At 40.0% G+C, this 22,277-nt stretch overlaps 1 protein-coding gene and 2 long non-coding RNA genes across 5 annotated transcripts in view; 2 read left to right on the forward strand and 1 right to left on the reverse strand.

The window, feature by feature from the left end:
- The first annotated feature begins 3,553 nt into the window (after positions 1–3,553).
- Positions 3,554–16,967, forward strand: LOC111272307 (type I phosphatidylinositol 4,5-bisphosphate 4-phosphatase-B). 3 transcript variants are annotated; one of them, XM_022853696.2, is made up of 8 exons: positions 3,554–5,736; positions 9,495–9,726; positions 10,195–10,316; positions 10,827–10,904; positions 11,790–12,047; positions 12,550–12,657; positions 12,892–12,990; positions 13,585–16,967. In XM_022853696.2, the coding sequence occupies exons 2-8, from the start codon at positions 9,624–9,626 to the stop codon at positions 13,666–13,668; spliced, it is 852 nt and encodes a 283-aa protein (XP_022709431.1). In that variant the 5' UTR covers positions 3,554–5,736; positions 9,495–9,623; the 3' UTR covers positions 13,669–16,967. The 3 variants fall into 3 exon arrangements, with proteins under 3 accessions (XP_022709431.1, XP_022709433.1, XP_022709432.1); XM_022853698.2 differs by having other exon boundaries at positions 3,554–5,471; XM_022853697.2 differs by having other exon boundaries at positions 3,555–4,585.
- LOC111272309 (uncharacterized) overlaps positions 12,101–22,277 on the reverse strand; it is a 31,213-nt gene continuing 21,036 nt past the window's right edge. Inside the window, exon 5 of the long non-coding RNA XR_015315697.1 lies at positions 12,101–12,115. This is a non-coding gene — a long non-coding RNA (uncharacterized LOC111272309). The remainder of the gene's footprint in view (positions 12,116–22,277) is intronic.
- Positions 20,516–22,277, forward strand: part of LOC111272308 (uncharacterized) — a 29,104-nt gene continuing 27,342 nt past the window's right edge. The window contains exon 1 of the long non-coding RNA XR_015315696.1: positions 20,516–20,534. This is a non-coding gene — a long non-coding RNA (uncharacterized LOC111272308). The remainder of the gene's footprint in view (positions 20,535–22,277) is intronic.

A 22,277-nucleotide genomic window follows, 5' to 3' on the forward strand; every position in this document is an offset into this window, starting at 1 on the left:
CGCCATTGGTAGCCTGTTCGTAGCAACCATCAGGTAAGGACACACTAAATAACAATAGAGCACGATGTTCAGTATGCCCACGTGACGAACCCAACCTACTTGTCTCGCAACGGTCAGACTAAATTGTCCTACTTTTTCTGACCATATCCTACCTTCCTTGACTCAGAGGCATATTTCTAACTACAAGCTAAATCGCTTTCAATACTGTTCTCTAATTGGTCAGTCGATAAGTCAAGTAAAAACTTTGCTTCACATTTACCTGGGTAAGCAGTTTTCACTTTCTGCATCGCTCGAAATATTTATTATAAATAGAGTATATATTACAGTATATATTACAAACATATATATTATATAAAACATTATTATACTTAATTAGTTTGCGCACTAAACTAAGAAGAGCTATTTGCTTGCGATTCTTCCTACATTCTCAAAGATTTGAAGCAATTATACTGTAGCACCGCTGATCGGTAATGGTGGACATTGTGCTTCTATGCGCTGATTTTATATAATCAAAATAATAGAATAAACGTAAAAATAACACGAGTACTTTGCAAAAATAAGTATGTACTTTGGAGCATAGTGCTTTATGTTTATACTATTATTTTGATTATATAAAACCGGCGCACAGAAGCACAGTGTTCACCATTACCGATCCACCCTATCACAGTATAGCATATTTATATATTGACTGGAAGCATTGATTTAATATACACTTTTGTCGCATATTGATACATTGAATTATACAGTTTAAACTCAGTTACATACTCATTTTATTCATTTTTCCAAAGTGGTGGAAAATTTTAGACAAAAAAAAATTCTTATAGCCAAGAAGAAAGGAAAAGCGCCAAAAAGTTTATAAGCTGCAGGATAATTCTAGAGTTTGAAAGGAGAAATTATCTTTTCTCGATATTGTTAGCCTTTTAACAATACATCGATCACCTTACCATATAAAGTCTCGTTCACATAAAAAGTTCAGTGCCCTTTTCGGATTTGTTTATTTTTATTTTATGCAAGATACAGCAAATCCTAGTTTTTTTTTTGCAGTTAACAATAAAAGAATCGTTTGTTGTTAACTAATCCTCTGTAAAACTACAAAACCTTAATATGCTATAGCAAAATAAATGACAGGCGGTTTCATAAATAAATATTATTTGTTTATGAAAAAATAAAAAGGTAAAAAGGAAAAATGAAAATTTACATACGCCCTACTGATTTCATAATCCTGTAAGTTGGTACAACCTTCTTATACCATTTTGTATATGTAATTTCGTTATATCACTAACTCAGAATATATACATACGTATATATGTATTACCTAAACCAATGCACATATGCATGCTGTCTTCATGATTGTTTAGTGGTAACGTGTTTACCTGCTAAGCTTTGCGATACGTGAAATTATTTAGGTTGAAAATTGCATGCAACAAACGACAAGGAAGACACTCCACCAATCATGGCACAGGAACTACTGGAACTAATTGAAGTTCGCAAGGCCCCATAGGCAGGCGGTGTCCCCGCAGTTGACGTCACAATACTTTCTCTCTATGCTTCTGGAGATTACTGCCAGCGTCGCAATCAGAATGCTCTATGATGGGAACTTCAATTATCATATAGGGCAGCGGAAGTAGTCTTTACCCCAAAGGACAACGGCCAGTGCAGACCAATTTGCTTAATCAGTATGTTGGCGTAAGAATTTAGGATAGTGACAGAAGAAAGGCACTAAAACCGCTACAGAAGAGCATGATTTACTGTCGGCACTACAATACGGATGCCGCAGGCACAGATCTGGCATATAGCAATGCGTAGAGTGCTTGCAAAAGTTGAACTTTTATGCACTTCTTAGCACGTAGGACACGTCGGCTGATGGCGGTCATCTTCCGTACACAATGTCTTCAATAATCTTTTTTTGGAAGATCATCTAAGAAACTTCCGGAAAGGAGCAAACTTCAACGTATGTTTTCAGCATTATATTATACTACTTGCCGTATGGACTGATCGCGAGTATGGAAAAAAATATGACACGCTCCACAGGGCTCCATTTTAGGCTCTATTTCCATTGTCTACAATCATATTCCCTGTATACAGGGCCGTCCTAGCGCATACTGAAGCTAAGACAAAAATGGAACTCATGCTAGATGCCAATAGAGCCTTTCAATCCATTTATCACTGGGTGACCAGCGTTAAACTCGAACTGGCTCCAGATTTTTCTGAAGCCAGTTCGAGTTTAACGCGTTCGAGAAAGGGAAGTGGTGTGACTAACCGGAAAAGTTACGGTTGACCTTTGAATTTGCAAGTAACTGGCAAAACCATACAGAGAGTAAATCGTCCAAAGTATAAAAGGGTTCTCATCTCGACAAAAAGCTGAGAAATTCACATATAGAGTTTACTGCAATCAAGGTCTGTAAGGCAGCCATTGAGATCGCCAAAGTATTTCCGAACATACATAGGCTCAAGCGAGCAGATCGCAAGAGACCTGTGATGTTTGTCGCAGAGTCGATGTACCTATTTGGGTCATCGGTATGGCTAAGGCGGACGACAATCACAGAGGAAAACAAAGATTTGCTTAGAACATCGCAGCGGACTGTACCCCTTAGATTACTCTAGGCGTATCGGACAGGCCGTACAGGTGGTGCACTAATGGCGAGTACTCGTGCCGGGACTGTTGGAGAAAGGCTCCGAAGGCTCAAAAGAGACAAAAACAGCAATAATGCTAGATGCTTAGTGTGCAGTGTTACGCAAAACACACCGTGACGCAAAGGTACGAAATCTGATCCCAGACATAAGGAAATGGCTTAACACACCTGAAGGCAAGATGAATTTCTACATGACTCGAAACATAATGGGCCATGAACAGTTAGAAGCGTATCTTGACGACTTTAACATTGTTTTGCAGTCGTGAAACTGCGTCTACTGCTCGTAAGGGGAAAGAGACGAAGCGACTTACACTCTTGATATCTGCCCGGGTTTAAGGCATGCTAAAGCTTCACCAGTAAATAAGGTAGTGGCACGGTGGAGAAGGGACGCTAGCTCGAGAGCTGGAGATCCGCTACCTAGACCCAGAACAGGCATTAATGACCTGGTGGAGTACATATGTAGCATGACGAGCGATAGAACAATTGGGACCGCAGCAGCAGAAGGAGCATTGGAAAAGAAAGAACGACTCGGCTGTGTCAGGTCACAAAGGCTGCTAATGACTGAGACGTTGCGAGAACGAGACGCTGCTATGCGATTGGGTTCAATTGAAAACCTGGCTTGGGACTTAGCACGCCGCATAACGACAGAAGGATGGACTGGGACGCGACTAGTGGAGTAGTAGTAACTTATCAGCGTTTGCTGTTCCTGTAAGTTTTCGAAGTAATATTGAACTGAGTTCCGAACCAAGGCCCACGAACGCCAAATCCAGGCCTAGGTGGATGAGAGTTTTACAGTGCAAGATAGATATCTTAGCCGCTAAGCCTGGCCTGCATTTTTTTAAAAAGTTGGAAGTGATAGATAAGTACGCTTCGTTTTGTCCTGGAACAACCATGGTTTGGACGCAGTGCTGCATAAGAATAGTACCAAACATGAAGCTCGAAACGTTTACATGCGTATTCCAATCATAGCAGCTCCGACCACGAGGTCAAATGATAGGGGCGTACTCGTAGCGTGTTTGGATCTAACGATTTTTTAATAATTCTGTTTATAAGATCTGGACATATTTTGTTCTGTTTTGTTGTTTCTAATTATTTTGTTTTGCTTAGGTTGTCATTCATATCGTTCACTAGCGTAGCGTTCTAGGCTCATAATAGATAGTCGGCACTCATCGTTTCGTACCGGGCACTGGCTTTCTGAGATAATGCATAATAATGGCACTACTGAACGTAAAATCTAAAACGATTATTCCTTTCATGCGAGGACTATCCGCGCGCGAATCTTGGAGCAGACAAGTATAGCTATTTAGTCATCTGGTAAACTACGTGCCCACGTGGCGCCGTCTGGTGGCGACCAGCAACTGTAAACAGTGGCTGGCTGTCTCGAAGGGGAGCGCTGATTACAGCGTGTGGTCTGGTCTACGGGCAGACAGGCAGGCGAAGAGGAGCTGTGCTGCTGCTGCTGCTGTTGCTGTTGCTGCTGCTGCTGCTGCTGCTGTATATCGGCTGGTGTTGGTCTGCCGCTGTACACAGAGCTGCTGCTAATGCTGTTAGCTCGCAAACAGATAGACACAGTGCGGTGAATAAGTGTGGGAAAGAAAATTCTTTAAACTGATTTTCTCAGCATCAGAGAGTCGTGTTGTATATGTGCAAGTAGGGTCCACACTATTGTCAAAGCGCATCAGCTGTGAGTTAGAGGTGGCAGTTGCCGTAGATCGGTTGACATCACCCTCAATCAAAGCAGTCTACTCTGCCCAGTACCGCGACCAAACCGACCTACCGACGACAGGCTGCAGACAACAACCAATCGATTAACAGCAGGAGTCCAATCCAACATAATAGCAGCGTCGATTTCTATCATCACTCCTAAGCATATAAATTCCCAGCCCACCGCTGCTGGATCCAGGCTGTGTCGAAAACATCGACAACTATCAGCTCCTATTAGTACCTATCCGGTAAGAGTACAGTAGTATAACAGCTCTAGCAGAAACGAGCGAGTCATCAGTTAATTGAAGTACTTCTGCAGGAACATAGCGGCGTCTGTCAGCAGTCACCTATGCAGCTGTGATCGGAAAGTTTTGAAAAGTCGCAAGTTATGACCAAAGCGTTTCTTTACTATCCAATTAACGTGCGAGTAGTCCGCATTTAAAGATATCTTGTGTGTTGTGGCTTGACAAGGACAGACTGCCCGCGACCACTGTCAGCCAAAAGCTGATTGACATTGTGTATTAACTCACGGTATCATTTGCGTACAGGCGCTTATGTCTATCATTGCATTTTATCATGTTTGACGATTTATCAATTGGGGACAGATAGTTTAGCAGCTATTGCCGAGGTTGTCCTTTACGCCAGTTCCATATAATCGAGGCCACTTAACCAAACCTAAAATGTATGCTAGTCGCAACCGGTATTTATTGCCGTTCAAAAATTTGCTGAGGTTGTCGGCAAGTCATTGTGTTTCCTTCGTTGTAACTGGTGCTGTTTGCTGATACGAAACTTGTCAATGGCCTTGACAGCACAGCGGCGAACTCGTATTCGACGCCCGCTAAAAGCGCCACTACCATCGGCAACAGCGGTTATGGTTGTCGTAGTGGCAATGTCCAGTTCATTTATTTAGTGAGCCAGTCGCTGTTGTCGTCGTTGGGGGGATGCTTGGCTAACGCTGGCTGAATGCTTGATCGCTGCTAACTGGATTGTGGCCGCCTGGTGCTGTTTTTCGCTGACGACGACGCTGATGATGATGGGAGCTCGGCAGAAATTACGGAGTGACTAAGGAAGCGGTGTAAACGTAGGCCATAATAAACATAGACCGCAATGGAGATAGTGTTGTTTTTGGTTACTGTGCGTTGCCCGATGAGTTTTTTTTGTTATTAGTGCTAGGTTTTTCTAGTTTAGTGTCAAACGGTACCCACTGGCAAAGGACAGCCGAACCAGTTTGGTAGGATAGTGATCAGGTCTACAGATGTCGAGAGTGCATGAAGAGAACAGGAATGATGTGCTAGCAGTAGTGATCAAGTAGTGTTTATGGTCAGAAATCTGTACTGTTTCCTGTTGTCGGTAATGTCTGCCGACTAGAGGGTCTCCGAAGAAATCAGGGATTGTCAAGGTTAGGAGCAGGCCTTTCGCTGTAGCATGTTCAGTACATCTATGATTTGCTGTCGTGTCGTATCGTATCGTATCGTATCTAGTGAAGTTGGAAGCTATGGATGACATTTGTTTTGCGTGCGTGAAAACTTAATCACTTCATTTCAAACAGCACCCTTCATTCGCTTTCAGCAGATGTAGTCAATAGATTGCGGCGTTATCTGGCTTCAGGTGTATTTAAATTTGTTTATGAATGTGACGACATTCCTGCTCGGCTAATGTTTGTGGCACGGCTATTTCATCGTAACACGACTGAAACACTTTAGCGAACGAATCTTGCTTGTCCTTTGTAGAGGAGGATTATACGAAATGTGGATCGTCCTTTAGAGCTGTGAGAGTTCTGTTCACCGAGCACTTGCCAAATATCGTGTCGTCGTCGTCGTCGTCGTCGTCGTCGTCATCGTCGTCGTCGTCGTCGTCGGTAGTGGCTTCATCGTGTCGGTGTCCCCGGACTCGCTCGCTAGCCGCTAGTAGACGAATATACGATTGACTCAGCTCCTTAACATCCCGGAGCTACCTTCAGTCTTTCCAAAACGAGAAACACACAACGTACAGAATCATAGGCGTTCATAAACGTTTGCACGTTTCATTCGTCTGATGGTGTCGTCATAGTTTTCATCAGCGCCAATTTCGCCCACTTTGTTTCTATTAGGTTGTTATTGTTAGCTTGTATTGGTGCTTCTTGCCGCAAAATAAAGCCGCAACAGCTTCCCTTTGGGATTTTCTATTTGCACGCTGGTCATAGAAGCAACAACAATCCAGTAATAAAAGTTGTAACAATTATCCAACGGCAGATCGCGGCATGCACAAGTATGGTCTTGTAATATCGCAAACGAAATCAGCCAAGTAGTCCCAAACCTAATATCGAGTTGGAAATTCTCATCTAACTAATTAAACCTATGGTAATGGTACAGTTGTTATAACTATCTTATCTACATTATAGCCGGCTTCCACCTGTACTTAGGTTTTATAACGACAAGCTACGAAAAGCAAACGTCAATTTCGAACAATGTGCTCTCCAAACCACTCGTGGACCGTTTGGGATTAGTCATTTGGCTGGTAACAGCGGGTTTCGAGCTATCTCATATCACAATAACAACAACCCATGCACGAAACGTAAACGTGCTTATGAATAGTTTTTAAATTAGGTGCACTGTCGTTTGCGTGTGCGTGCGTCTCCGGGGTTGTTGTCTGCGTTGGGCAAAATTAGTTGTTGGTAGAGCGATGCTGCTCATCAAAGGTCTTACCGATTCGACATGGCAACAAAAAATGATTGATTGCTGCCGCTGTAGTGTTTTACTGAGCTCGCTGTTGGCATTTATAATCGTTTTCGTGTTGGTGGCCACGAAAGATAAATAACAAACATAAAGAATTACAATGTTGTTGTCTGTTGTGCGTTGTTCTCTTGTAGACTTATTGAAGCCTAGTAAGAACGCTTTTGTAAACGAATTGGCTAGCTAGATTAGTAAACAAATTCAGCCCGAGTGTCGAAATGTATGTGCTTAGAAGAAGCAGTTAATTATCCTAGCAGATATAGACAATGTTAAATATGTAGGAAATATATTTCTTTCGAAAAGTGTAATATCGCTAAAACGTGCTTGCAAAATGGTGACAGGATAGTAGGGTTGCCCCGAAGTAGATAGGTGTGCGCCAAGTGTACAGAACGTAGCCATTTTCTCGCTTTGTCGGCCAAATATTGTTAAGACTATGATCTTGTCGATTATTTATGATGGCTACTGAGTAAGCAATGTAGCTCAATCTAAACGATTTCATGGGTCAAGGGGAATATAACCTACTTTGTCACTTGAGATTGGAATAGGTATTGGGCAGTTCATAGAAGTAGATTTAATGTGCCCTCGATATTGGTATTTGTACGCGAGTCGATATACGCGTAAATTCAATACGAGGCAGAACCTACAGTTGGTTACACGTTTGAAATTAAGCGTCGTTCGGGGAAAAGGCGGGCCAACTTATTTATTGCTCGGTACAAATTTACTGCAGCATTTATAGATTGCGATTATTTTTATCACTTCTTTTGTTCTGTTCCCTGTATGGTTTTTCCCAAGTACTCTTGCGATTTGTTTCGTTCCAAAGGAGCAACAGAATTCATCCGGCTGATACTTACGAACTGACACAAAACTCAACCTATTCTTGGGAAAATAGTAAAATTTAATTGTTTCGAAGTACGCTGCAGAAAAAAAAGTGATGTTCTTGTTAGGCTTTACATAGTTCGTAACAGAAAATCGGCTAGCCTGAAATAAAGGTTATGAATATTTTACGATAGGTCGTCTCATAAAATGAGTAACCTGTATGCTTGGTCTGAAGCTCAAATATTTTACCTCTAGATTGGAAAGTTTTCTCGACCAGTTAATTTTTTAATAGTTAAGACTTACCGCATCTCAAATTCTTTTCGTCTTGAATTATATAGATTTCTATATTTATATAGATAGGTCTGCCATGATTGTGGATGATGACATGAACAATGTGTCATCCCTGTGTCCAAGAAAGAATTCATGACGTATTGCTGCAGCTTGCTTTAGGATGACATGCGCTTGGAGAAACGCACTGGGATTTCGAACTTAGCTTTGCGTTTTCTTCAAAGATATTAGTGCTCCTATGGCATAGGAATCGTTCGTTTTTTTTTCACACTTCAGCCCGAACCTTACAATGATTGGGAAGCTATCTAGAATTATGCTAAATACCTATATATACATAGATCAGTCAGTAATTGATTCAGAGCTTGCGGCAGGGTCGTCGCGGTAGATCTGGTACCAAATAAGATGGACATATTAAGGCAAGGCACAGCTAACTTTTACTATCATTAAACTCTGGCATTGGCTCAAAAAACATCACAATTCTCAATGATAAAACATCAATTTCGATCTTTCCTTTTACAAGGCAAATTTACGAAGTGAAGAGTACCAATAGTACTGGTACCACTGTTCGTTTATATGCAAAAGAGAGAGAGAGAAAAAAAAAAAAAGGTTAAGTGACCTTTTTATTTATAGAAAGTTGAAAAAGGATGAAAATCGTCAGCTCCTAATTGTTGCCAATAGAAAAGGTTCCACACGTAGTGTATATGATTTTTAGGTTCAGTACTTATTTGGTTGGATGATATCGATATGAATGCACGATCATACAGTTGTCGTAGTTTATTTTACTATTTCATTTAAATTTTGAAAAATCAATGAAGTAACGGAGTCTTTAGTGAAGTCCAGTGGAATCGTACCATTTTTAACCGTTAACCGATCCCAGCGCGCGTTCTACCCTAGAGTTTAATAAGAATTCCTCAAACAGTAAACGGGGTCTCTGTTTATATAAAAGCAAATCTCGTATTCTGTTTACTGTACTGGCCGTTATGTTTACAACACTTTTACCTCGTAATATGGCGACGACACTTGCTAGATTATTACTACTGCAGAGTCGTCTATGTTTTCACACAGAATAGAATAAAGGGGGTCAAGTAAGAATAAAAGGGGAAAAATATTTTGACAGGGTAAAGTCATTAAGGGGATTAAGCTACTATAAAATTGCGTAACGTTTTTTACGCGTTATTCAGAATGCTATAATTGATATATCGATGCCACTGGCTTAAATATGTAAATCGTGAAATACAAGCCGGGCAGATTTGGTACACTTTGAATGCCGCCAAGTACATTGTAAAGCAAGATAAAAGTAATGTATTAATATCTTTGGCTTTCTATGGGTGGCATGTTTCAGATTAACCCGTCTCGATTTACTGAGCCATCATCAAAAAAACGTGATAAGACAGCAGTAGCCTTTGTCAAAGGTAGTCGACTTGGAAGTCGCTTGTGAAGCGGCATCCTTGTGCATTTATAAAACATCATCATGCCTCAGGAGGAAAGACAACCTCTTTTAGGGCCCAACAATCAATCGACTAGTGGGCCCACCAGCAAGAACACCAGCTACATATCCGAACAAACTCGCAATGGTAAGTTAAGACCTTAATATAAGCTTATTTCTGATGCCATTTGGATAGTCTGAAGAAATTTGACCAACCTTCTACTAAAAATGGGTATCGTAGAGTATAGGCCTACTCAATATTTTTCGTATTCGACAGAAAGAATAGCTTGTGATGGCGTCAGTACTTCATACCGTAATTTGGGTTCCGAAAAAAGTGGATGCTGGACTGGTGACAAAACCTGATATGAGATTTCGAATAGGCGATTATCGTATTCGTTTATAGTAGCGGTGGTTGTAAAAACAACGATCGGTTTTTTTTATTCTTGAGTGGTTGCATTAATAAGGTTTGATATAGGTGCATTAAAAACAAACACGTGTTTGTTATGCATCTCGTTGTTGGATCCTCAGATGTTACTAGACCCATTACCTGTCTCTTCGCTAATAGATAAATCCTCAAAGACAGTTATCCGTTTAAACTTTAATGATGCCTTTGTAGGTGGTGATCGTGCTGGGCCCAGTGCTAGTAATCGTCGGTACGAAGAAAATATTGCTCAAGTCGAGCTGCCGCCCGCGTTAATGCCACAATCGCCTCCATATGGGTCGAAGATACCCTGCAAGGTACATTGGTATATTTATGTTATAGAGCTGGTATTTTTATCGTATATAATAAATGGAATTTTTTTTTTATTTTTCAAGTTAGTGGGTTGAGTTTTGCATACTGAACACTTGAGGTTCAATATTTAAATAGCGTTTTTGATCTGCCCTTTTAAATACTGCTTTAGAAACTTACCGTAGTTTGCTGGCCTTGCAACCGTTGCGTCCCGCTCCTTACTTGAAGAATGTTTTTGGGTTTCAGCGTAAGCTTACCTCACAGTTCAGTGTTTGAATAAACGTATACAGGGCCATGGATAGTATGTGTTTAACGGAAGTAATAATGCGGACAGATTTTAGCGTTTATAAGTCTAGAGACTTTGGATGGCTTTTCTTGGCATTCCAGTCTGAGAAAACTTACGTTGTTCTTTTGTCACCTTAAGCAATAACTTGGAAGCCATTCAAAACTATGGATTTTAACTAGCTTCATCTTTTGGGCTGAATAGTGATGTTGTATTATATAATAATTTGTTGCAGGTTTGTGGGGAGACAATCGATTTGACAGATCGTATGGACTCACCGGTGGTAAAATGCGCCAAATGTAACGAAAGCACGGTAGAGTATCCATGGATCACTTATCGGCAGTAACCAGTGGAAATAATTTCTCCAGCAGCTAACAGAGTTGTAGTGATGAATCACAACTGCAACTTTTTTTTTGGCTGTTGCCATAGATGGGTATTGGAGAATGAGGCGAAGCGTGGCTGCCAAGCGTTAATAATTAGTTTGTGTTTTAACTAAATCGTTAACTCTCTTATAATGAGGCAGTGTTTGGAATTACCGGTATTTCTATAAAAAAACAATCCGGATGGGTTTCGCTCGATCTTCATTTATTAAAGTACTTTGGAACGATCTTAGTGAAGTTTGTGATGTTCAAATAACACGCGTGTAGCAATATTTCAATGTATTATAAACATTTTAGAATGGTATCGCACTGATTGTGGTAATTATATGAAATACTCTGGATAGCACACGATATAATAGGAAATTTTATGTATCGTTATGAAAATTTTAAATATAATTTTCGCCAACTGTTACAAAACATGCTCAATAATATTATTAATTTCCGTAAGCGGGTTTGTACGGTTTTCACTTCATGAAGTGATAAGCTTGAAAACAAGCGTATTAGCTAGCCATTAGTATAATTTTCGTCACAACCATAATTCACATGAATCATATGATTCCGTCTCTATTGGTTTTGAATTTATTTAGATTACTTAAGTCTTATACTGGTGCATACATATCAATAATTTTTCTTCATGGATAACTTTATATATTGAGCTGCGTGCATTTTGCCCAACCAGCTTCTTCCTTTGCGTACATTTATTGCGTTATTTAAATGGTTAATAATTTGTGACCGCTTTCTCTTTGTACTTTTTTGCCATTGATATGGCGTGGGGTTTGCTTCGTCCGGTCGTGTGCAACATACGATTCCACGTTCAGCCTATACGTTCAGCTCCTCCAGGCAAGAAGTACATTCGTTGCACGTGTCGATGTTTGCTCATCTGTAAGGCCACCGCGCAGAGGGTTTCGTGTCCCAGAAGCGATTGTGGTCGTGTTCTCTACCTGGCGCCGTTACCGAATTCGTTCCCGGGCTACTCTTTACCCGGCCTGTGTTCTGTATCGTGCGGGTATTGTGGGCAAGCTTTTATGTTCAATACGTTTAGCAACGCCTTGGCACGATGCCCCAGCTGTCGCAAGGTACGTGTCAAGCCAAACAACAATACTGGTTTTCAGAACGCCGTATCTCAGCTTCTCTAAATATTTACCTGTATGATGATATGGTTTATCAGCGTTAATTAGTCATCAGTACGATAAAATGTTATAAAGGCTCTTCAGGTCAGAGAGGTGTTCATTACCTATCTTGACTGGGTTGCTTATTAAAAATAATATTATTGCTCAAATATATATACGCTCAAATATAAGTCTAAAAGAGCGGCCGCATATACCAAAAATGATATGACTTGTTAATTTAAGGAATAATGTGGCGATGTCTTTATTTAAGATAGCGATTTATAATGATGGGTTAATGGTTCATTATTCTTGAATTGAGTATTGAAACTAAACATCATAACGAAGAGATGGGTAAATTATCTACATTGACCTGGACCTTCTGCAATGGGTTACCCATTCGCAGACCACTATCTGGCAATACCTAAATGTTCGTTTTTTGGGTTTGTTTGTGGATAATAACATTGTTTAGGTGACATCGGTTGGAGCAGAATTTGCCCGAAGTCGTGGCCTCGTCTTTTTCATTCTTTCGCTTTTATCGGCCGTTGTGGGGATTGCCCTCACAGCAGCAACATATAAGGTATAAGCAGAGCATTGAAACAAAATTAATATCACAAGCAGTCATCCTGTACTCTTTGAACCGAAATCAATGTTGATTCAAGTATTGTATCAGGTCGTCTTCATTGTCTGTCGTCAGTGTACCTTTTGTATTTGCTCCCCAACGTTACTATAGTTACGACCATACTAGATAATTTCGTAAACCGCATACAAATTCACTAGCATTGACCGATATTTCTATCTCTAAAATTTTCAGGTAGCGGGTGGACAGAAGGCTTGGCTTGTCGCCTACATTATATGCTTTCTCTTGTTCGTCGTCCTATTCCTGCGAGCTATCTACTACTGTACACTCAAGGTATGTCTACGGAATATTAAAGATACAATGTAAACATACAAGTGTGATATTACTTGTTGTGTTGTAAAAGTTAATTTTTCATGGACGTTGTGATTAAAGGACTGACCAAATGAACAGTTCAGATCAGTTTTTCTGCACGGTGCTAATAGTTAGAAACTACTAGTACCATATCAATAGCTACCAATAGTTTAATCGTCGTTGTATAGATAGTTTTAATTAAATCCAAACGATCGTCCGCAGGTAATACGTGGGTGTCGACAATATGGCGTATTCTTCTTCTGCTTAATCACTTTCATGAAGTTTGAAATGAGTATTAAGTTTTCTTCATGCGTGAGACCACACTTATGTATGGCGCTAAAGTTGCCTATGTGTAAATAGTGTACAATAAGAAAAAGCGGATCTTTTATGGGTCGGCCTTTAATTCACAGAAATGCACAACCATTATATCATGTAATCTGTATACAAGTGCTAAGTATTCTTAAAAAAACATTTACGGTCTGTTTACGTGTTTTTTTTTCAATATTATTTTGTAGCGGACGTTTTAAATGAGGTTAGTGAAAGAGGACACTAAATTTTATTCGTCTTGTTTTGCAGGTATCACATGTAAACGTACCTGGAGGGTCAAATTCGACCGTGGCCTCTCTACAGCCTGACACATTAGGACATGTCAATGCATAAAAACATCAGACTATTTTGAGAGCAAGGTGAAAGCGCGAGGCAGATAGAGCTTGACATATGGTAACCCTGAAACACACTTGCCTTTTTCACGGCAGCAAATGCTGTATCGCCTGACAAGTCATATAGTAACAACTAATACTGTTATTATCTAAATGATATGCCGGAATCTAGACGTGAGCCTAAAATAGGGTTTACACATGATAAAGGGAACGGACGGACAGACCCTAATTAGCTTTTCAAGAATAGGTCGCTGCAGGCCAAGCAGAAATCAGAAGGAATTTCGTCACTTGTTTATTGGAGTTAGGTACAACCAATCAGTCCCCAAACGGCAGACTTCTTTCCGCCATCTCCTGCAAATGTCCAGTGGACTCTCGTAATGAGAAGGGAGTCCGTACCTTATTGAATCTGTACATCAGACACAGCAGTGTAGCATAAGTGGCATAAATCAAAGTGAGAAAAAAGGAAGTGCCAGGAGTCGGCGAGAAGGATGACGCATCGGGACATGCAAGTGATCAGACACTACAATGGAGAATAACAAAAGGGTTATGGAGCAACAACAGAATGCCGGTAACAAACGAAAGGAATAATGGAACGGATTGCTTGGCAGTAAGGGCGCGTCAGGTAGACACGATACGCGTGATCTCTTTGTCTCTGCATAGATTTAGCAGTGGAGGTTTTGCAGATGAGAATGCAGAAGCACGGCAGAAGACGTCATCAAAAATATGGAAGAGGTGACTAATAGACAGCCGAAACAACCCACGAAAGAAAAATATGTAACTAAAACGATAGGAATTCGAGAAGTAGGACACGAAGCAGTGCGCAACGGTCAGTATGCACCGGTGTTATTCTTTCAGAAACACAAACGTAATAATAGGAAATCGAGCTAAGTAGCATAACAACAACCTGGAGGATCGAACTAACTCTAGAGGGATAATATCACGCTAATGACTAGCATGACGAGGGAAAATGTGAGGTGCGCCATTTATCTGTGAATTACTCTATCATGGCATACGGCATCAGGAACAAACGACAGTACATTTGAGCCTTTACAAAGCGGCGACAAGCAACGAAAAGTGACCTAATTACTTGATACAAGTGGATAATTCTTCCTCTCGCATTGCCGATGTGTCTAATGGTCTACGAAACAATAGTTGTACACTGTATGGCTCGACGACTCAAATGACAGGAAGAAATTGCCGTTGTCATCAGTTAACATTCAGTTAATAATTTGATGCAAAAAGATGCCAATGGAGAGCGGAGTTCGAGGAAAGAACAGCCTACAACTGGCCGGCTGTTTATACTCTAGGGTTAAAGACCACTGATTATAGAGTTGTCCTTAGCGTAGATGCTTACGATCATGTATAGGCGTACTAAACCAAGCGCTAAGCGTTCATCGTAGCATCAAACGCACCAATACGTTATAAAAGCCTTGCTCTTCAGTAGCAAACGAGTTATGCTAGAATTATTAAGAACAAAATATTAAGAACGAATATGAGATTGTATATTGAGAAAAACAGACAACTTATATATAAGAAAAGGCAAACCATGAAATGTGCTGTTGTGAGTTCCTTAACGTCGGTTTGAAGCCGACTCGATTTTAACAGCAAAACGGAGCAGACGGAACGAGAAGGCCGAAAAAAGTATGTAGTTTAAAAAGCATATATACACATGTGTTGAATGGATTAGAGAAGGAAAAAAGAAAGGTGGAGTTGAAGCTTTATTTTTTTGAAAATATAAAAAATGATTAATCTAATTACGACAACAAAAATGCTGATAAGATTATTACCATATTTTAGTCGGCTACCTTACATAATTTATTAAAAGAATGAAATGACTAACTGAGAAGAAAATTAGTCAATGAAGAAATTAGCAACAGTGGTTTCTTCAAGTCGGAATGACAAAATATTATGCTAACAATGGCGGCTTCTGGGTACAGATACTACAGGAGGCAATGAAATAGTAGTACGTTATTAGAGAAAATTGTATCATGATCGGTTCGCTATTATTGTCACCATTGCTGTCCAATAGTTTACGAGATCAAAAAGACGCCAGATGCTCTTTATACGAGTAATAAACCATATAGTAATATGCGCGGATGGCACCATGGTTTATGGTTTGTTAGCCTTCTCTTCATCTGCAGGCGTTATGCCTGTGAAAAAATGATAGAATAGCATTTTCCATATTCGGAACCCCGTATCAACCATTCGGACAGTATATATGTACACGATAATACAACGCTGTGTGTGTGTGGGTCTGTGCGTGTGTGTGATGTATGTACGATGTGTGTATGTCAAAAAGTGCATGCGTGTAATATTTGTGAGACTTTGATCGCAAGAAAGAGGAGTGTCTATATCATTTGATTAAAAAAAGTCGAAGTCGTTATCAGAGTCAGTTTGTTACTGTTACAAACGTAAACTCAAGCAACGTGGTGGATGGCAAAACCGGGCGGGATGAGTACCTTATAGATCAATACCAATAAGTAGAAATTGCATTTTGTTTTCTCTTCAGCTTCAGTGCAAGGCTCCTTTGATCTTTTCGGGCACGCCACGTGCTTGTGATAACGACTGATCGTGGTGTGTGAATATCGCTAATGTAACACATATATGTAACGAAGATTTAAGCTTCAGGCTTTATTGTGGGTTTGTTGCCAACCAAACTAAACCTGTGTACAATTTAAAGCAAGAATAAACCGAATATGAAGCGATTACGAATGTAGTTACGGTAAACAGAATAATAATTATGAACATTTTTATGATCATAATAGGTGGAACAATATTAACTAGAAACAAAGGTAAAAATACACAAACGAATTGAAAAATAGAATAACGATAAGGAAAGCGACGGTCGAACTGAAGATTAACACTCAAGATCCCTTCCCACTAGCGACTTCGTTTCTATGTAGAGCAGGAAATTTCTTTAAGTAATGTCAAAGCTTGAAATCAGATGAGCTGTTAAAGAGAAATAAATAAATACAAACCGATAACGACGAGAGAGCCAATGTAAGCTTTTCGTTACGAACACAAAATCCTTATACATGTTTGACAATATCATATACAAGCAAGCGACAACTGCAGTAAAATAGCCGGGTAATCATAGATTATGCTCAGCAGAAACTGCGAATTAAAAGACAAGTTTATAAAAAATAGTGTGTATATAATGTAAGTAGGTAACAATAAGGGAAGTCAACAACGGCAGAAAAGCTTAAAAACAGCTTAAAAAGATGTACACGCAGCGTGAACCGACGGATACGAACAGTCTCGTCAGCAACTCACCTTGAATAAAGGATTTTTTTAAATGGACCAATTGGTTTATATTTATTTGCGGTTAATTCAACGACAAAAACTCTGCAGATATTAGTTAATTATTGTATTTGATCATGAGCAATACTGTATCAGCTATCAATTATATGTAGAATTAGCGCAATATCTGCGTTTGTTTTTTTTTAAACAAGGTCTGCACTTATGATACATTGCTCTCTAGTTAAAATCAGTCAAAATTCCAGCGCCCAATCATTGCAGAAGGGTGGACAGGGTTGCTAATCACATGAAAATAGAGCTCCGAAATAAAGGAGAACGCGATTCAACGTAGTCATAATAGCTGATAAAAAGCAGTAGATGGCTCCTTGAGAAGACTATCTGTTGCGATGAATAGGGCACAGTTCGACCGTTACCTTTCGTTGAGCGTGAATATAAAATAGCTAGCGAGCCACATTACCGATTGCCGACTTACGTGTATTTAGTACATAGCATACATAGAATTGCAAATTATGGGACTCGTTTACAGATGCAACGACAGTACCGCAGTCAATAGTTGAATCAATTGTGTCAATGGACTACCGACATAGATAATCTTGGTTCTATTGAATATACTACCCGTTAGAATTTTTAGAAGCACTCAAGGCTATACCTTATTTTAATGACAATAAGTTTTCCATAATAAAAGTCCATTTACAAACCTGAAATACTTCTGTTTTATTCCCTACGATTCTGTACAACAGACCTTTCAAGAGTAGATAGCCAGGAACGTCAACCGTGCTATCAAATCTCATGACCAGCAGAGTAGTTTTAGCCTTGAGGCTGCTTCGTTGATAATGGGCACCACAAAACGCTTCGAAACCGCCGTTTGTGGATCAGTTTACATCTGCTGCTGAGGCTGTAGTCAATAGCTGGCCACGTTACCCGGATTGGCCGCGACGTCGACGAAGCATAGTAACTGTCATGGTGCCTATATATCTTTACTCTTGATATCTCGAATTTTGTTAGGGACAAAAAAGGCACTGCGGCCGCTTAGTATTGGACTAACAAGATTCTTGCGCATTCTCAAGGTCTTTCTTCCAGGCGCAACACGGTCAACCAAATGACGCTAATAAAAGTTAGCCTTTCAGCTCCTTATCTATACCGCGATGTCGACTAATTGAGCATCAGGCAAAAAATCCATACTTCAACTGTGCAAGAGTACTACGAATAGCTGCCATGTTCTCACTTGTCTTTCTGCGAAAACCAATACACCTGGAGCGCATCCTTCCGCCCCCCACACAAAAAATTTGGTCATCTTGTTCATTGTTGGGTTGGCAAGACATCGGTGCGGTCCTCTTGCTCACGTCCATTGCAACTGGCTTTGGAACTACTCTTTGAAAAACTGCGATTTCAGTCTAGCGCAACTATGCCCTTATACGTCAAGATCGTTTAAATAGTTTAGAAACGTAATAAGACATATTTCAAATAAAGTATCTATGTTATATATATATATTGTAATAGCTATCACGTTTCGGTGATTCATATGGCATTGCATTCGGTATCGTCTTGTTCCTTTGGACGCAATTATCGACTTGAAAAGAGTTAATTTAATAAATTATTAATCACTGCAATAGCTATATAGTTATTGCCAAGTTACTGTTCAAAATTAAATAAATAGAAGTGATTGTTTGAGAACACAGGATGTGTGCATGTAAGTCCGAATGCGCAGCGTGGTTTTTATGCCTTTCGTCATTGTGCCCGTATCGCACAACACTAAAACAGTTACGACTGATACGAAATGCCCCATACTACTCGCAAAGCAACTCAATTCGATGTAAAGTGATCCACATTTTGCGATTTTTATCTTTCATTTCTAATGAAGGTTTCGTATATTATGCTGCAAGTATACATCTGTATAATATATTGATATCCGTTATAAAAAAAAAAGTGAAGAAAACACGAGTTGTTTACACTGAGGAAAAGTGCGGACTTCAGAAAGCACCCCTAGCGCGTGTCCGTAGTCCTTAGCTTATAAAACTCACGAAATCTGCTTAGCTAACTGCATTCGTGTAACACTGGCTTCCAAAATTTGTGGATAATGTTTAAGTTATTATAGGTTCAACCGGAATCTACTCGATAACTAAAAAGCCGATCAATTCCTTGCCTAGGTCCCGGTTTACAAAAACTAGTTTGTAATGAAGTAATGGTAATAAAGAGACTGCAAGATCTGAGTTCTAACGTCTAGGTTAACTCGGTATAATCCTTCCTTCCTCCGGCTAAGCATCATCACCGCTCGTCTCACGGACAAGTACCAGTGGCTGAGTGACCCAGTTTTGATTCCAGGAAGTACTTCGCATACACAACAAGACTAAACTTTTCTCGGGCAACAGCATACCTAATGGCATAGAGTTTTATATGCAAAGGTACTTCGAAGTTGTTGCTTGTCCTCAGAATTTGCGCTTTATAAGCGGTGCTCATTTCAAAATATGTTTTGCCCCGTTAATTGTTGCAAACATTAGAAGCAGCCATAATTCTTCGTATGAATATAGATACCATATCTTTAATCAATCGTTATCTATTGTTTAAGATATCATACACCTCCGTTAATTTAAATGTTTTGAATTTCACGTTAGGCACCGCCGTTAGACGGCTGACTTCCAGCACGATATAAGATGTGTCTATTCCCGCGTTCCAACTGAGACCATCACGCGTCCCTATGATTCGCACAAAAATACGTTACCTACTAAGCCATCTCGATTCTTAGTGGCCAGCTGTGCATTTGTCAAACTTTGCAGTGAACAAGCAACTGAAATTAGCACTAAAAGCCAAATAATTGTTGTTGTTGAAAACAGCTGTTCTAAATGTTTTACGCACGATCCGTTAGGTCTTCGATTGCACGGCTGGTTCCTACCACGAAACGACGCGTGGAACGCCACGTGTCCTGTCAGTGAAGCAGGAAAACACGTTATGTGTTACACCATCATGGAGACGGGTGTTAACCTTCCCAAACTTATCAAACTGCAAGACCTTTATGCTCGGTAAAATCACTGGTATATTTAAAATAATATCTCAAACTATTTTCCAAAACTTCAATCTGTTGGCTAAACAAATGTCCATAAACTCTACTTATATTCTGTTCTTTTCTGAAACACTATATTTCAGTGGTATGGACGAAGTCAGGTTTATATTTTATTCTACACTAATTAAACTAACCGTAGCGTGCATTAATTCAGTGGCGCGAAAACTGCATATTCATTTCGTTAAACGTATATGCGTACTATACGGTTATCGACCGCTTTCAAGGACAAATCGTAGGTATTTAGAGCCAGGACTCGGTCACAGGGGATTTTTTTATTGGCCCCTCTGCATACCCAAATTAAGCTTTTCTATTACGTTTAAGCCAATCCGTTGGTTGGGAAGAGCTATTAATAAGCACCGAGGCAGCCAGTTATCTAGGACACAGACATGATAACAAAGCTGCGTAATAGGTGGCGATTATATGTAGCATATTAATTCAAAAAAGCCTTTATTTAAGGAGGAGGATATCGTTCATGAACACAGTTTGGAAGAGCACAACAAATGGTCCATTCTGTCGGTGACTTCAAACAAAAACTACGACTCAATGGAAAGGTAGTACTAGTTAAATCATCAAAAAAAGAGCTTAAATTCTTTATTAGGTAATATTCTAAAGGCGACGTTGTTGTGTAATCAACATAATTAAAGTTTTTGCTAGGTTGAAGCATAAAAACACAAGACTGTCCTCCGTACGATACGTATGTGCATAACCTGAGCTTTTGTGAATAGGTACACCTGTTTTTGTAGAACTGTGAGGCTTTACGTTGGCCGATATGCTAGGTAGTTTCTTCCGTAGAGCCTCTCTAATTGTAACGTTAGATAAAAAAAGAAAACATAAGTTCCACATACTAACTCAACTGGGGAACGGTTATTTCACGAGGCAGGTGTATTTGACTTCGCTGTGGGTCAGCTAGTTTGCTAATCAGCCAATAACTCTGCTTTCGTTAAGTACCGTCTCGTCAGATTCATCGAACGTCGAAGTCTTACCTACTTAGGGATTCGCCAGCTGCCGGCGAGATTGTAGCTGAATAACTGTCGAGCAATTTTTGGCTCCTTTTTCGATCAGATGTTGATGTTTACGATGTTGCTTTTATTGTTGCTATTATTGCTGCCATTGTGGTTGTTATGTATCGGTGTTACGCAATTCGTCTTCTAATAACGCGATGTTCTTCAACCGGGCCACGATCCAATGACGATGGCTCGAGCCACAACGGCTATAAGGTAGTGCCAACTACTAAATCATTGTTAATGCACCATTAGGCGGCAATCGACGACGTGATGATATGAATTCTGTGTGGCGGCCTCATCCGTTGGTCGCTTTCGCTAAGACCGTAATAGACGGCTGCATTTGAGCTCGTATCTCTGCTTTGGTCGGCTTTTTTGGTCTAAATGCAGGCCCCATAAGTGGGCGTGTGGAAATAAGGATCACTACGAATTTTTGAACTCATAAGTATAGGGACTCTTCACGCGTAGATTCAAAGACAGAGTCTAAATGTCATGCCTTCAGCTACCGCATGAGTGTCCTACGTGTAAATTGTAGTCATACAGCCTTATTGAAAACATTTACATGAGTTCATGACGAGGCTTTTGAACAGCTTAGGGCTGCATATTCGTTCACATACATGCAGGTATAGTAAGTCAAGTCTACGTGGGCCGTTTTTCCATTCGTAGAATTTTTTGGATTACGACTTTTGTGTACAACTCAGCACGATTTTTCATAGAGAACAACAATATGAATTGATATGGTTCCGGCGTTTATCGCGTGTAGTTTTGTGTATAGGTACATACTAATGAACAGAAATTTGCTTTCAGATACTAGCTGAGGCCATTATTCTTTAAAAAGGTCAAATTATTGAAATTTGATTAGAATGTGTGTTCGACGTGCTTTGAATTCAGGCTTGTTTGTTTAGTATTGTTCTACCTGAATTAGGCCGATGTGGCCTTACGTCATTACGAACTGTCTTCTATAGATGGAAAACAAAGCGATTTGCTTTGCTTTACTCATACGGTGGAGCCGATTACTCTATAGGCGTCAGCCAAAAAGGCTCAAGTGCTTATACTCAGTTTCATTTTTACATAATATGCAGGTAAGCCAGCACGTTCGTGTTGTTTTTACAGCCACGAAGCCGGACAACAGATATGGATTGTTACAAATGTCTGCACATTTGTGGACAATGCATGACCATTTCAGCGCCATAAATCTAATAACATAGAACGGGTGCTCAGAAGACCACTTGACCCCATGGAAGAGTAACTAACACCTGATGCTCCAAACGATAAAAATGATCTTTTAATAGA

This window comes from Varroa jacobsoni, unplaced genomic scaffold (assembly GCF_002532875.2).
Source record: "Varroa jacobsoni isolate VJ856 unplaced genomic scaffold, vjacob_1.0 contig01959, whole genome shotgun sequence".
Classification (NCBI taxonomy): domain Eukaryota; kingdom Metazoa; phylum Arthropoda; class Arachnida; order Mesostigmata; family Varroidae; genus Varroa; species Varroa jacobsoni.